The sequence below is a fragment of the Gekko japonicus genome, unplaced genomic scaffold (assembly GCF_001447785.1).
Source record: "Gekko japonicus isolate JY-2015 unplaced genomic scaffold, Gekko_japonicus_V1.1 scaffold1214, whole genome shotgun sequence".
NCBI classification, from domain to species: domain Eukaryota; kingdom Metazoa; phylum Chordata; class Lepidosauria; order Squamata; family Gekkonidae; genus Gekko; species Gekko japonicus.
The window spans coordinates 384,238-401,441 of NW_015173160.1; the positions used below are offsets into that span (position 1 = coordinate 384,238).

The 17,204-nt window shown below is 43.2% G+C and overlaps 1 protein-coding gene across 1 annotated transcript in view; it reads right to left on the bottom strand.

The window, feature by feature from the left end:
- LOC107119848 (cytosolic phospholipase A2 epsilon-like) overlaps positions 1-14,456 on the bottom strand; it is a 101,965-nt gene extending 87,509 nt beyond the window's left edge. Inside the window, exon 1 of the mRNA XM_015422460.1 lies at positions 14,390-14,456. Within this exon, the coding sequence (XP_015277946.1) occupies positions 14,390-14,422 (33 nt within the window). The 5' untranslated portion in view covers positions 14,423-14,456. The remainder of the gene's footprint in view (positions 1-14,389) is intronic.
- Positions 14,457-17,204: the final 2,748 nt, after the last annotated feature.

Sequence of the window (17,204 nt, forward strand, 5' to 3'; positions counted from 1 at the left end):
ACACTACCTCATCAATGTATATAGCAATGTATGTATGTTCCTGATCAACAATATTCATTGGTAGCTGTAGTTACTTTGAATGCCAGCTCCATCAATTAGGCCTTTCTATTGAGTTTTATACAAACTTTTAAAATTCAGTCTGTACAATGAACAATGATGTCTCAGCTTCTGAGAACATACACCTCAGCTATGCCAAGCTATTCTCCACTACGAAGAACTCCAGTATATGTTACCTGGAAATACCAGTTGGCACCAGCAAAGCATTTCTGCAGGTGGAAGGATTTTCACCTGTGAAACACAACTTGCTTTCATCCCCCATTCCCATTGCAGCAGCATGTTGAAGGGGTATTTTGGACCATGTGGAAGAGGGAGGAGAGAAAGTCATGTTCCATGAGCAGATATTCTTCTGACCACAGAAATGTTCTGCTGGGTCCAAGCCACTGTTTAGTGAAGACAGATGTACTGAGCAGAGTGAACAGCTAGTATGAAATAAATTTGCTTCCAAATATTATCCTAAGAATGCCCCTTTGTTTATATTGCTGGTGAATATTTGTTTGGATATTTAGATATTCTTTGGATATTTTATATTTATGTATAGTTGATATTTGATTTTGCTATTCAGTGTTTGGGGCTAGACCCAGTAATTTGCCAGTGGAAGGTCCTGATAGTTATGGGTCTTTCCTGCATTCCCCTTCCCACCAGCAGTCTTTTCTGACCCTGGGAAAGTTGACATAATGATACACAGATCACTGGAGCCAACCCTGGACTTGGAGGTTCAGTTTCAATATTTGGTAAGAATTAAATAGTCTAGACAGCTATGTTTATCTCATCAACAGGCAAATCATCTCAGTCAAATGCCAACCACCAGAGAATTTTGAAATGGGACGTTAGGGTGTTATGACTGGCTACACTCTCACAAACTTCAAAGTACACAGTAAGAGCCATAATGGAACAGACCAAGGATTCTCTTAGCCAGCATCCTTTTCTAACAGTGGCTTGTCAGCTCCTTCTGGAGAGACCACTAACAGGTCTTGACAGCAACAGCTTTCTCCAGTAGATTAGTCCCCAACAACTGATATTCAAAGGTTCATTGCCTCTGAAATCTGCATGCTGCTGTCAGAGCTACTAGACAAATTCATGGTCTATCCACTTTTAAAGCTAAGATGATGGTAGGGATTGCCCTATTTGATATAGACAGCAGCACCTCCCCCATTCCTTTCCATCTTTATTACTTTCTGCATCTCTTATGTTGTGTTTTAAGTATTTCCCCCATTTTGGTTTGAGGCTTCCAACATGTACACATTATAGGTCTCTCTAGATGTCCCATCACCGTGTAATATTACCCCATTTTTTCCTTCTGTTGCGAAAGTAAACATACTGGACAAGCTTCCTGTTGGTGCAAGAGGGAGGACTGATTTCTCCTGTTTCCCTCTGTTCCTTCTGTCAGCATGGTTGTTCCACTAAATTATCTGAAGAGTCAGTGCTGGGTATTGGGGTAGCCTCCAGCATAAAACACTCGGAAGACAGAGGGGGCTGCTCTCCACCCTCACCCCAACCCCACTTAGGGTTTTTCTTCCTTAGAAATGTCTTTTAAAAACTGACTTCATATTTTTAGTGCATCATCTACCTTAACTTTATCACTGCATTTCAAAACTGCTCTTTCTTCTTATTTTATATTCTGTAGGAGCAATCTTAAGCAAGTCTACCCAGAAATAAATCCCATATTATTCAGTGTGGATTACTCCCCAGAAAGTGTCCCTATGATGGTGCTGTGTAGGTCAATAAAGCTGAAAATTGGTTAATCTCTCTCCCTCTAAGTGTAAGTTCAAAAGAATCTATTCTTCAGCGCTCGGCCTTCCTTATAGTCCAACTCTCACAGCCATACATGACTACTGGGAATACCATTGCTTTGACCATGCGGACTTTTGTTGGCAGGGTGATGTCTCTACTTTTTATCATGCTGTTTAAGTGTACACAACAACTAAAAGATCCTAATAACCCAGATCTATATAGCATGAATACTTTAAATTCTTTGACTTTATTGTCATTATTACATATACAGGTTTCTTATTCATCTCCAGTTATTTAAATGTGAAATGCATTTTAAGTGGGATCCAATGGGAGATTTCCATGTGCACAACACTCCTCGTGGAAGCTGAAGCACTAAAAATTACTCCTTGTACTAAGTGAAAGTGATGGTGTCCTGCTATCTTTTCCATGTGCACAAGACATACATAAATAGCTGCCTTCAAGTTGCACTCGATTTATGATGACACCAGCACTAGGTATATTTTTGATACATTTTCAGAAACAAAACCATGCAAACTCTCTGTTGTACATTCCATTAATCCATATGCACAGTATTATTTTTGTTAAAAATTATACTGAACCTCTCTGTGTTGCTTGCACAGGTGGAACTGCACCACAATTCAGACAAATAGGAAGTGTCCTCATTTTACAGGTAATTATCTCACACTTAACTCTTATATAACATTCTTGCTTAATATTTATAGTCTAAGTCTACTCTTATACTAATAAACTCAACTTTCAATTGTTTTTTCATACCTAAGTATCAATGCCAAAACACATTGTTCCCTTCAAACACCTCCTTCCTTCAATTTAATAACAGCCTCCACTAACTTTTTACCCATTGTCTCATTATTTGCTGAGAATGTTTTGTTATTTAAATTGACCACCAAGTGGCCAAGCACTAACCATTTGTAAGGGATCTCTTTTTCTCTCAGTGTCTTTGCTGTTTCACGTAGTCTTTGTCTCGTGATAAGCACCTCTGGTATGATTTCTGCATACAAAAAAACCCACGTATCTTCAAGGGCCAGACCTTGTTTTTCTCGTGCTATTTTTAAAAGTTTGTTTCTAGTCTGTAGCACCTTGAACTCCATAATTATGTCTGGCAAGGCGCCTTCAGGGAGATCATTTCTGATTGTGTAAATGACATGTGGGGGAAAGTCACTGGACCACCACCATGCTTCCCAGCACCATGAACTTTTAAAGGCCAAATTACTTACCTGGAGTTGCAATCATGGCACTCCAATGTCATGTGTAGTTTGGCTCTTAATTACTTATTTGCTGAGCTGAGGTATTTTTGTTCCTATTGAAAAGCTAGTATCTTCCACTATCAAAAAGAATCAAGGATGGGAAATCAAGCTCTCTTGTCCTTCTGCGGTTCTCACCTTCTCCATCTCAGCCACATTATCCTTAAACAAACACACTTGTTCCAAAACAGCCAGTATCTAATTGCCCCAAGCACCCCCTTCACACAAACACAACGTCTTACACATTAGCTTTGCACAACAGAGAACAGCCTTTTGTGTACTGTGTCTTTTAGAGGCTATCCCAGTAGGCCTCAGAGCAGGAGGTACTCGGCACTTATCTTCTCAGTCTCCCTGTTAGCAGCCTGCAGGAGTGCAGGGTATACTAAGAATCTGGCTAGAGTTCTAGAAAATGATTAATTAAGTATTGTCATTCCTTATTCCAGTAGCCAAGTTACCTGCCCTACAGTTACTGTTAATAAAGAGGCCTTCAGGCAAATGGAACTGGGTGCTTGTTGTTTGCGCCACTGCACAAAAGCCCCAACAAAGCTGCCCACTTTTTATCTTCAGAACTTTTACAAGATGTTTGTAGGTAATGTTTATTTACAAGCTTACTGCTGGGGTAAGAAGGGTATATTCCAATCTGGCCTCACCATCCAACTGTCAGACTTACAGCGATGCTTAGGCTTCACTCCATTTCAGCCATTTTAAACATTTTCTACAGATGCTACAGCTTGGGAGTCATTTAAAATTGCATATGCTATTGAAATTTACCTTTTATCTAGGTCAATATGCAGTCAATCAGGCTTAACTGCTACTTTGAGCCACAAGAAGGATATAATTATTCTAATAAATAAAATTAGTATATAAAGCTGGCACAAAAATACCTCAAGCTATGTCTCAACTTTGCCTTTAAATTATAGCTTTCTTTTTTCCTTGAACGATATTTAACTTACCTGGCTCCTTACTATTTTTATCTCAGTGCTTTATTACTAGGATTCCTTCATACTCCTGGAGTGGCCAGGAGAGGAGCCCTGCAAATTCCAAGCAGCAAAAGAGGTCTTCCAGGGGGCAGGGCTGTATCCAGAATTTTTTTATCAGGGTGCATATTTTTTGTTAATGGGGCACCTTAGCACAGTGGAGTGATAAAGCTTTTATATATATGGTGGATAGTGGAATAGGCCTTAGGTATTGCTATCTTTATTTAATGGTTCTTTGTACTCCCTTGTTGACAATGGTGACTATTGTTATGTTAAAATTGTTAAATAGAACCAGTGAAATGAAGCTTATTATATCTTGGCATAATGCTTGATAAAAAATGAGAATGTTCTTGACCAATATATACTTCTATATAATTATTTTCTTTTTATTCCCTAATACCCCCTTTCCTTTCTGTACCCTTAATAATTCTCAAAATTTAAAAAAAACCCTCAGTGGAGAGCAGCCCACTGTATGTCTGCACAAAACTGCCATGCTTATACTTCTAAATAATAAAGACAAGTGGTATATCACACAAAAATCTTTCAGGTTTATTACAAATTATTTACATGTAGAACGTTTTGACTATTCTAACAAATAACAGACAACATACACTTTCAAACTACTCACCTCTGAATTAACAAGACATGGGGTGCATTCAGATGGGCAGCTAATCCCACCAGTATGCCGGCTCAAATTTGTTCCCGATCTTTTAAATCCGTCCTCGCATGACCAGACATTTCCTGGAGGAATAGCCTTACTGTGTGCTGCTTCCACCGTGGATTGTCTAGATGGTGTCCACTGAAGGACACACGCGTGGTGGGTTTTTTTTAAAAAAATTCTTTTTGTGCATGCGCATAGGTGTGATATCAGGGCCTTGTTTATCCACGCATGCACAGAATCAATTTTTTTTTAAATGGTGCCCGTTTGGGATGGTCAAATGTCAGACCATCCCGAACGGGCACCATTTTTAAATTGTGCGCTGGAATGATCAGATGGGGGCAAGTCTGCGATTGGTCAGTCGGAACCAAAAACTCCAGATTTTAACTAGTACCTTTTTAGTGTGGCTCTGAAGCGTGGCAAAATGGGGTGCTCATGGAAGATGGACGTTTCCCAGATGTTGATGTCTGGACATTACATTTAAGTCCAATGAGACACTCGTGCCTTGCACAGAGCTAAAGAGCCATCTGAACACACCCACTGTATAAGAGGTATTATGCAGGCTACATTGGGTTAGACCATGTAAAAGAGATTTCATACTGCACCAAGAGCTGACCACAAATGCACCAGTACCTCTACGTAGTCCAGAGAGACAAAGAGACCATAAATGCTAAATAATGATTAAACCCAAACATAGATTCTCTAAACTTTGAATTTGCTAAAGCATGTTAACCATTAGAGAACTGGGTTATCATTCTACCCTTTTCATCCTACTGGACAATTAAAGGAGAAGTCAACGTGAATGGGCACAAAAATTGTCTATGAATGCATCCATGTTAATGTTGTGAGTGATTTCTCAGATTCCTCAGAAGCTAGCAATGCTAAACTATTTTTCCAAAGATGGGACATCGATACCCTCTGTGGTTATAAAACATAAGGCAAGAGAATGCTGACTCGAATGTGACCGTTGAAGCACCAAAAGTCACAGCAGCAGCAAGGACTCTGTATGCATATGGGAATGCACTTTTATTGGTGAATAGCACAGCAAGAGCATTATGGATACTACTAGGAATAAGGCCCATTGTGGAAATTAATACAATGATCTCTAGACAGAAACTCTGGGTGCGTGCCCTGGCCTTGGACACTCAGCATCAATTTGCTGTGGTGACCTCAGCAGGGTATAATAACACAGAGCTTACCGTTTTCTCCAGGGAAACTGATCTCTGTCATCTGAAGAGCAGTTGTAATTCTGAGTGATCTCCAGCCCTCCACTGGAGATTGGCAACATTGGTTCCCCATGAGGAAATGGCTGGTTTTGAGGGTGGAGTTAATGGCTTTGTACCTGTCTGAGGTCCCACCCCTCCTCAAGCCCCAATATCTCCAGGCTCAACCCCTCAGATTTCCAGGAATTTCCCAACCCAGAGGTGGCAATCCTATTTCCTTCCCAGCCAACCATCAACATATCGTTATCTGCCCCTCTGACTTCAGGTTTCTATCTCTTCCCACCTCCCTGTAGCCTCTACCTAGGAAAACTACAGTATTTCTCCACAATGGGGACCCAAGCAGCAGGGAAGTGACCTCAGCAGGGTATAATGACACAGAGTCCACCCTGCAAAGCAGCTGTTTTTTCCAGGGAAGCTCATCTCTGCCATCTGGAGAGCAGTTTTAATTCTGAGTGAAGTGTTCCCCAGGAGGAAAAGTACAGTCTTTCTCTGCAGTGGAGACCAAAGCAGCTTACATCATTCTCTGTGACTCTGTGAAAGTCTGTGACTGGTCCAAAATCACCCACTCAACTTCCACAGCAAGAACCTAGGTCTGGGAGACCCTGCTCTAAAGCACTAACTGGTAAGCTTAGGGTAGCCAACCTCCAGGTGGAGCCTGAAGATCGCCAGGTATCACAACTGAACTCCAGACAATAGATCTCTCCCCCCTGGAGAAAATAACTGCTTTGGAGGGTGAGCTCTATGGCTGCGGCCTCTCCCCTCCCCAAACTCTGGCTTTTGTAGACTCCACCACAGAATATCCAGGAATTTCCCAACCTGGAGCTGGCAAACCTAGACTGGCCCCAATGAGTTCCCCACAAAGGCCTGGGAAATGCCTCCTGCATTTTCCTTTTTACTGACAGAACCAAGCATGGTTGTCTAGCAACAGCCACTGAGGGAAAAGTTAGTCTCACAGGAGCTAAGCAGGTGAAGTGTCATCATCAGGAGAGACAGCTGTTTGGCAGTTTATTCTGTGAGAGAAGACTGTCCAGGCTGGCAGTGGTTGGGGGAAAGGAGCGAACCCAGCACCCAGCCAATGGCACACGAGTACTCTTGAGCAGCAGTTGATGGGCCAATGGCTGTTGGAGCACACTGCACAGCCAATGGGAAAGCTGAAAATGGCCAATACGTATAGGATTATCTTCTTTTAAGTGTGGATTAGTTGGTGTTAAAATACTCCTTTTTACAAGATCTGCTTCTGCTGCAAACTTATCCACATCAGTATCTACTAATTGTAGGAGAGGCTTTACTGCTTTAACTTCTTTTAACTTGGAATTAGTAAGTCCAAAGCAGATAAGTATTCCCCATTACAATTACAAAAGCCAGTTTCAGCCTCTGAAATGGAATAATCATGGACTTCAATGAATATGTTTAAAGTGCATGTGAAAAGATGTGTCACTGTTTGTACCCACACTGCCTTCAATGAAATCCTTAAAATGTTTCTCCTTCCTCTTTCTTTTACCTCCCCTTTCAGTTATACCAACAGCTATGTTGTTCTGTTCACATATTTCAGATGTTTTTCCCAAAAGCTCCTCAAAGAGAATATCTGCTTCACTTCTTCTCTCTTTGAGGACTGAAATGCAAGCATTCACAATTTTAGGACCTTTCCCTAGTTGTGTGCCTTTGCCCTGCAGTGCTGCATTACCGGGTTCAAAAATAGACAAAATGTATTTCATTAGGAGTGCTAAAAATACAAACATCCCATTTATACATGCAATAAGTAGACGATTTGCCTCCAATTGCAGTTCTGTGGATGCTGCAGCTTCCCCTTCATGATCTGCAAAGTTACTGAGCATTTTCAGCACCTCTGTAAAGTTATCACTATTGGCTCTTGCAGTGGCCAAATGTCCAGTCCATCTATGATCTAGGAGTCTCTTGAACTGACAACCTGAATACAATTGATTCCCCTGATGCTTTCTGGTAAAGTTGTATAAACTATTACATGAGTCAAACTGCTTCACAAGTACTATTTTTGAGCAGGTGTTAACAATCACAAGGTGTAATTGCTGATCATAGTAGTGTACATATGGTATATCTTTACTCAGTTTCTCTTGATTTTTTTTAACTCCACCTGACCTGCCAGACATAACACTAGCCCCATCATAGCACTGTACTATGAGCTGCTCAGGATTAAAACCACAGTCAGTCAGCACTGGAAGCTGAAGATCAGATATATAGTCTGCTGTTAAATGTGAAAGTTCATGCAAGCCCAAAAGATGTTCAGCCGGTCTGCCATCTTTCACAAATCTGACTACAACAGGTAAATTTTCAACACTACTTGCATCACGAGTTTCATCAGCTTTTACACAGAAGAAATTAACCTCACTGGTTTTGTAAAGGGAAGCAATTTGTTCTGTAACCATTGACCCCAGGATAGAAATTACTTCATTTTGAATGGGTGGGGATGTATAAAAAGCATTTGCAGGTATACTCTGAACAACTGCTTTGACCGCTGCACCTTTTCTTTAGGAAAAAAGAAAGAAGTCCATCAGGGCTTATTTCCTCCTGTTCTGCTTTCTCACTTATTAACCCATGCCCCTCACTGCCACGATGAGGCAACCCATTAATAGCAAGAGGCTGGATAGTCTCTGCAATGCTTTGACGTAATACCTATTTTTCATTATCTGCTATGGCCCCAACATAGCATGAATCTCTTTTTCTAGTTCTGAGTCTTTTGTTCTTCCCATAGACACATTGCCATTAAGTGGGTTTTAGATGAGCTATGTCTACAGAATCCCTTTTTGCCCTCTAAAGTTGTCTTCCAGTTATTGAAAATAGAAACTGTAAATACATCCTCCCTTTTGCTATCCTTTGCAAATTTTCTGCAAGGAAGCAGAAAACTGTCACTTGAAACTGAATATTCCAAGAGCGTCCATCATACCATTTGCTGCTAAAACTCTGCTTTTTGCGCCCATATTTTGTTTTAGGGTAACTTAAAAGCCGAGGCTGTGAAGGATTATCTGCACCTATATCTGGGGGACAGGTTGGCTCTCTTCTCTGCAAATTCTGAGTCTCTACTGCTGTTCTGCACTTGGAATCTAGTGACTGTTGGTGTCCACCTAGATCTGGAAGACAAGTTGGCTCTCTTCTCTGCACACTCTTAAGTCTCCACCGCTGTTCTGCACGTGGAATCTAACAATAGTTGTTGTCCACATCTAATTATGAACCTGTCCATTTCCTGACAAGAAATTATAGAACTTGTTGAACTGGAATGAAATCCCCTCAAGGTTTACTTACAGGAAAAAAGAGGGGGGCAGCTGTTAGGAGCGGCCACTCACAGCCAAGATGCATGTGCAGAGCTGAAATTGGATCAGGGGACCAGTAAGATCAATGGATAGTAGCAAATTAACATGTAAATGCAAGAGGTAACAAAGAGATGTGAGAATGAAACTAAAAGCCCACTCTGTGTCTCTTCAGGGTCTTACAAACTAATAAACCCTCACAAAATTACCTTAAAGTGGTTATATTGGACACATGAAAACACATGAAGTTGCCTTATACTCAAACCATTGGTCCATCCATCTTGTTTATTAAGACTAGCAGCAGCTCTTCAGGGTCTGCCTGCTGCCTGCCTGGTCTCTTTAACTGGAGAATGCCAGGGACTGAACCCCCCCCCACTGCCCCAATTACCTTAAACAAAGACAAGCATGCCAATGAGATGCTCTGTTTAAAAGTAAATATTTATGGAGAGTTCCTCTCTTCAATAAATATCAGGATGAATTTAAAAAAAAAAACATAGAACAGCTGAAAGTGATTGAGTTCTCCAGAACAATACACTCCATCCGGGTAGATGTTTTAAAAATAGGTCTGGAGGGGGTGATTGATCAGGCCACAGTGATCTTCCTGCCTCTTTGTTTTGGGTGGGATTACACCCTCAACACACCTCCTCCCCCCCACAGTTCGTCGGCTGCTTGCCTTCCCTCTCCTTGCTCTCTGTCTTGGGTCTTGCACTAGAGGAATACCCCCTTGGACCCTTCCCTTTCTCCAACCAAATCCCCTTGAACTCACCAGCTCCCTCCCAGCATCTGATGCATCCACCTGAAAGAAACAGAGGATGCCTTGTCACTCCATCTACTCAGACCTGTAGGCACAGGGCAGAGAAGAGCTGTCAACCACTTGTGTGTCTGGGGTGTTAACAGGCACCAATTTTGGGCAGGAACATGTTACCCACCATAACAGCACCCTTATTCTTTTTTGCAAAGTATGTGTGTGTTATTAAACAGGCATCAGGAATAGTTGCCCCCTTTCTCCAGAGCTGGCTGCATCTTCCCACCCCCAACCCTTTCACTCCCCCCCCACTGACATCCTCCATGAAGAGCGCCTAAGGAAGGAGAGGCTGCCCTGCATGGCTGGCTCATCTCAGCTGCTAGGGCAATTCCACCACCACCACCCTTTTTCAATCCAGGGAGAGATTCTGCAACTCCTTCCCACTATCTCCTCTCCCCCCCAGGTGCAAACACCCATGCAGCCACTTAAGCTTCCAGGGAGTAGAGACCCCCCCCCCCCTAGTAGGAGAGAAAACTGGAGAGTTTTCCATTCATGACTGGCTGGGGGGGAATCCCAAGAGGAGAAGCTGCACCCCGCATGCACACAGGAAAGCAAACTGGACTCACCAAGCAGAAGACAGCACACATGGGGAGAGGGGTGACTAGGGAGCCACCACGCCTCCAGATCCAGAGGCCAAGCTGGGAGTATTTGGAAAACAGTCCACATGCTTTAAATGGATCCGCTGGTCACAGCAAGCTTTAAATGCAGCTGGAGCCCCAGCCCCCAAGTTGGATGACATAGCTGGTGGGTGGTCCGACTGCAGGTGTGACGACCAATGAGGACAGGAAGGCCTCCTCCTGACCCCTCCTGCTCCAGGTGATTGGTGGGAGTGCTGGGACCTCATAAGCCCCACTGTGTGTATGGGCCTGCCAGAGGGTCAGCTGGAAGCATGAACAACTGGGCCAATGCTAGTATACCCATGCTGTTGGAGGGGTGGGGGGCATATCTGGAGCAGAGGATTTAAAATGGAAACAAGGGAGGTGGATGTTAAGGAAACAGCAAGCGACAGAGTGGCAGTAGCTGGAGAGTGGGATTATAGCTGGAAAAATAAGCCAGACTGACTTGGAGAGGCTGTTTACTTTCAGCAAACCTCATTAGTCAGGAGGTGGAAGACTCCCCCTGAAGTAATTCCAGACATAGAAGAGATACACAGGCCAGTGAGGAAAAAGAGACTGGTTCCACGTGGAAAGCTGGGAAATGTTGCATATCTGGAAGAGGTTACAGAGACAGAAGAGGGGGGTAAAGTTTAGAGGAAATTGGCATTGGAAGTTGGAAGACGCTCTGGTTCAAAGGTTGTAAATCAGCTTGACTTCAGAACATGCCTAATTAAGAGTTGATAAGATGCCTCAGAGATAAAAGGTGAGCAATAAGAAAAAGCTCTGTAGAACTGTAGCCACTTGAAAACAAGTTTCAAGAAGTCTGATAGTTGTCGCTTATTATGCTGGAATGGGCTTCCTTGGGCCCTGTTCCATCCTGCCATCCAAGGTTTTACCAGCACCTGGGGAGGCTTTTCTTTCTCTCTCAGGTAACCACAGCCACCATCTGGCCTTTGTAAGAAATTGCCAGCTGGGAGGGTCAGAACTCCCAGATTCCTTTCCAAGTTCTGAGGCCTTGCCTCTGTGTCTCCCACTGCCCAGCACCTGGTCACCACGGGGACAGTTTACTGCTTTGTGAGCCCTTGGAGAAATAGCCACTTGCCAACTGCCTGCCTTCCCCCTGACACTCCTTTTAAAATAGCATGTCCAAGACCGTGGAAGTCTATGTGGTACAGAGAACCACTACCAGCATCAAAAGTTATAAAGTATTTATTAAAGAGAAAGTATTCACAAGCATACTTTCAGCACAGCACCAGATCGAGCAAGGGATTAAAAAGAAATGGGTAAAACACAATTCCTCTGTCCCTCTCTTTATACATGTCCTGTCAGATGTTAAAATGTAGGATGGTCTTCTTAGCTTAGGAAATTACAGATCTTTACAGAGTTACCATTACCCTGAAGCTTCCTCCAGCTCTCCAGGCCTGCACATGGTTAATGATCACCTCCTCTAGACCTCAGTTAAGAGTTCTGTCTGCTCTGATAGACTCAGCCAAAAGAAACCTTGCTTCCCAGTGTTTTATCACCTCTCTTTCCCCCACCCACTGACCCTGTTAGGCAAGGACAGAAAAGCTTTTCCTGTAGTCTCCAGAATTTCCTTCCTGAAGTATCTTTAGTTTAACACCTCCAAATATCTGTTCCTTGTTTGAAGGGGAAGACTGACTCATCCCATTGTCACTAGCTAAACTATTAGCATTTCTATGAAAGTGGGCTGAAGGAAGTCTGGAAAGCAATAGAACTTACTTCCTCCCTTCCTTCCTGTTCTCTGTCCAGAGAGAAGGAACTTTTAAAACTATATCTATAGACTGGTAACTCCCATTTCATTGTATCTGAAGAAATGTGCATGCACACAAAAGCTTATACCTTGAATAAAACTTTGTTGGTGTTAAAGGTGCCACTGGACTCAAACTTTGTTCTGCTACTTGCATTATTGTTATGCCTTGAGCCCACAGTGGCCAGGTGTTATGGGATAGGAATGCCTGCTTTGTGGGGAGGGTGAGGTATAAATTAAAATAAATAAATAAATGCTAAATGTATTGGACATGGAGGGATGTGGGCATTTAAAGGGTCAGTCTGGAGAGTAATTTGGCAGAAAAGCAAGAGATACCTTGATCTGAGACAATAAATGTCACACAGAGTATTGTGGGAAATAACCTTACTATGTTTGACTGATAAACACTGCAGGTAACGAATACACAGAAATAGACAAGCATTTCTAATACTGTTATTAAATTAAATGTCAGGTAATATTCTTTTAACTGCAGTTTGGTTTGAGCTGGTTTCAGAAACAGAAAGTAGACTGACATATGCTGAACAAACAGTTCTGCATTTGACAGTGTTCAGTGTTTAGCGTATTGGTTGTGTACATCATACTTGGATCTCAGTGACATAATTAAAATTATGATGACTGACAGCACAATTCACTTTTATGTCCTCATCAGCAAAAGCTCCCTTGAATTTAGTGGGACTTATGTCAGTGCTTGGTATGATGATATTGGGGGCGGGGAGTTCAAATTCAGAAACTTCCACAGCCTTGAGACTATCATAAGCATCTTATGATGATCTTGCCCTCTTCCTTCCCTCATGCACAGGATTCCCCCTTTTTTCTTCTTTCTTGCTGAGCAGCCCCTATATCTATTTTCTTCTTATTTGTTTGTCTATGGCTGTCTCACCCAGTCGGATGGATGGATGGATGGACAGAACTGAGGAAAGAGACAAAATCACCTTCTTATATATAACTTATGAAACTTTTTGAAAGTTCTGTTTTATTTAACTTAGAGGTGAAAGAGGCAGGTGGAATCACAGGTTGGATGTATGAGGCGGACTGATAACAAAACTGAGGTAACTTTGTAATCATACTAACTCTAGATAGTTTGTTGCCAGCAAGTGCTTCTGCTATTCAAAATAATCTTTTAAAACTTTGAGGAGAGAGGGTTTCTTTTTGGTTTCTGAGTTTCACTGACTCTTTAAGTCTAGAAGGCAGGAACATACAACCAAATTCCCAAAATACACAGACCAGGGATCATTCCTCTATTAAGAGCAATTTCCCTTTTCTCTGGGCAGGGATTACTTCTCTTAACTAGAAGCAATTTCCCTTTTCAGCTCGAATGGAGATCCTCTAAATTTTTTTGCCTCCTTTCCAGGCTGCAGTCAGTGCTTAATGGTCTCTTCTTCAGCTGTAAGTTCCCAACTGTCATTTCTTAACTGACTCTCCACAGAATTCAAACAGCCTGTCACTCAAAGGTTCTCAGACGCTGTTAGGCATTAACCCTTGACAGTCCATCACAAATCTCTTGCTTGGCATTCATAAAATACATTGCCTCATTGCCCGACTCAAAAAATGGAGTAGTATGCTACTGCCTTGAGATATTTTAACAAGATTCTGGCAATTTATCATGATGCTTTAATTTAAAAAGTGGGGAGATAGTGAAATAATAATAGATAAGAAAGACAATCTGTTTCTATATAATATTATCACGGATACTGAATCTGGGAATTACAGCGGCAGCAGCTAATTCTTTCTCTTTAAAACCACATAGATAATATTATTTCCATACAAGTAATCCAGAATAGTATTTTTTTCTGTTTTCTTCTATTATATTTTCATTATTTAAAAAACAAAAGTAATCAAAAAGTAGCCTTTCTTGAACTATGCATTGTAAGAGCAGTTTAAATAGGGTCTGTTTTTTATAGACTCTAAAAGATATTGAAACTGAATTAACAAAATATGTTTCCCTAAATAAGCAATGAGATTTTAAAAATATAGAATATAATGTTATTTTTAGCCATGTTTCCTTACCTTTTTTACACTTTCTGAAGATTCCATTGCCATTTCTGTAGCCTGGAAGCCAACTTTCAGTGGTACTTGTACATTAATACTTTGCAAAACTACTTCTGGAAACAGCTTGCAAACTGACAGGTATTTATGAGCTAGTGTCTGATGAATACTCCCATAACCCCACCCTCTTTGACATTCAAACAAAAGGTGTGAAGATCCAGCTGAGAGGAAATGAAGGCCAAACTACAGGTTACGCATAGTTCCATTGTAATTCCTATTTCCAGGCATTTTTTTAATCAGGTAAATCATCTACAGATGACTTTCAACAGAGCAGGTAATGGATTCTTTTATTTGTCTATAATTATTTCCCTCACCTAAGCTCCTTTTATCATCAAGACATTAAAAATGGGATCCTTTAACTCTTGAGAGGAAAATAACTAAGGGCAGATGAACAACATCTAAAGAAAGGCAACCCTGGAATCATGCAATCTTGGATTCATAGGAGATGACCTCCAGGGTCATCTAGTCCAACCCCATGAATAGGGTTGCCAAGTATGTTTTGGCTGGGAGCGGGGGGCTCCTGGCCTGCGTCTGAGGCGTGCGCGTGCGCGTCACCCAGAAGTGACGTCGCATGCTGGGGGCGGGGCCACGCCATTTGAGGGGAAAACAAAGAGTTTTCCCCTCAAATCAGCCCTACCCATGAACAATGCAGGAAATTCACAACTACCTCCCCCCTACACCTCCAGTGACCCCTGCTCCATGCCCAGACGATGGCAAAAAAAAAGCCTCCAGGACATATGTGTAGGCTATGGGGGGCTTGGGGGCTGTCACCTTCCCAAATTTTCCAGGGGAGACTGAGCTTCCCCCAGGGCAACCAGTGCCAGCCCTTGCCACCGCCACCCCACGCCCCCTACCCCATTTTGAAAGCAGAGGGTTTTTTCCCTCTGCTTTTTGAGACTTTGGCTGGGTTGGGGCTGGGAGGGAAGTCAGGGCAGGGGCTTGCTTCCTGGAAGCTAAGCCCCATCCCCAGCAGCCATCAGTTCAGCCTGGAGGAGCTGGAGGCTGCATGTCGAGTGGTTTCACTGTTTTCCCGTGCAGAGAAAGATAAGGAGCTGGCTGGCCTGGGGCAGTGAGGGTGGGGGGATGTTTTCAGGGGTGAGGGTGTGCAGAGAGTGCCCAGGCTGGCTGCTGCCAGTCTGGGGCTTGCCTTGGGGCTTGGGCAGCCATGCGGGGATGGGGGAGGCCGGCATCCGGCACGCCAGCATCCATGGAGGATCATCGGCCTTGGGTGGCTGGGCGGCTGGGTGCCCTTCCTGTGGCCTCATGCTGTTGTTCTTTCCCGCTCCCTGTGAGGCTTGCCTTGGGCAGCCATGCGGGGAGGTCCTTTCTTCCCTTCCCTTCTGTCTTTCACTCCTCTGTCCCCATCTGCTTTCTTTCCATCTCTCTCTTCCCCCTCTCCTTCCTTCCTTCCTTTCCTGTCTCCCCATCTATTTGCCTTTCCTTCCTTCCTTCCTTCCTTCCTTCCTTCCTTCCTTCCTTCCTTCCTTCCTTCCTTCCTTCCTTCTATTTGCTTTCTTTCCATTTCTCTCCTCCCTCCCTCCCTCCCTTGTTAAAACATTCCTAATTAGGGCTGCCAGGTTCCCCCTGTGACTGTCCACCTCTGGGGGATGGGAGGGAGGGGTGGCCCGATACAGGTTGGGAAACTCCTGGAGATTTGGGGATGGAGCCTGGGGAGGACTGGGACCTCAGTAGAGTCCACCCTCCAGAACATCTGTTTTCTTCAGGGAAACTAATCTTTCCCTGTCTGAAAATAAGCTGTAATTCAGGGGCTCCCAGGTCCTACCTAGAGGCTGACACCCCTAGCTCCAGTGCTGAAACTGGAAGAAGAAGAGATTGGATTTATACCCTGCCCTTCACTCAGAGTCTCAGAGCGGCTTACAAACTCCTTTCCCTTCCCCTCCCCACAACAGACACCCTGTGAGGTAGGTAGGACTGAGAGAGCTCTTTTAAGAACTGCCCTTTCAAGGACAGCTCTTATCTGAATGATGGCTTGCCCAAGGTCATCCAGCAGCTGCAAGTGGAGGAGTAGGGAATCAAACCCAGTTCTCTCAGATTAGAGTCTGCACACAACCTCTACACCAAACTGGCTCTGGTTCTGCTGTCTGAGTTGGTGGATGCAGACCACTTGGCATTGGCTTGCATCTGCTGAATCACCCTCCTTCATGTAGGATGCACAACAGCCAGGTGGAGGAGGGGAGGGGTGTCATTCTACCCAAAATGAGAGTGTTTGTGTCTCACTGTGAGTTTGAGGACAGGAACTGGCACTGGAGTGATATTGGAAAAGAGTATATGGCTTTCTGAAAACCCTTGGAGAGGGAATAAATGTGTTGTTGGAAGGAGCAGAGCAATATGGATCCCCTTTTCCATCTTTAAGAGATGGAGGAGGGAAAGAAACCTAACAGTACAGCTTGCATTCCTTATTAGTGAAAGGGAGCAAGAGTCCACCAGCACCCTAAAGACTAACAAAGTTTCCATCAATGTAGGAGCTTTCATGAGTCACTGCTCACTTCTTCAGATACATACAGCAAGAATGGGAGTCCATCTGTCCCTATATCTTGGAGAGTGATTTCAGATGCCAAATGACAATAGCACACATTGTTAATGAGAGGAACAACCTAGGTCTCAATTCAGTACCGGAGTTTGCATTGTCTTGGGCTTCATTATCAGTTGCAATTCAGCACTCTCTCTAATGTCCCTTTGAAATTCCTTTCTAAGAGAACTGCAACTGTTAGGTCAGCAACTGAATGTCCTGGAAGCTTAAAATGTTCCCCCACTG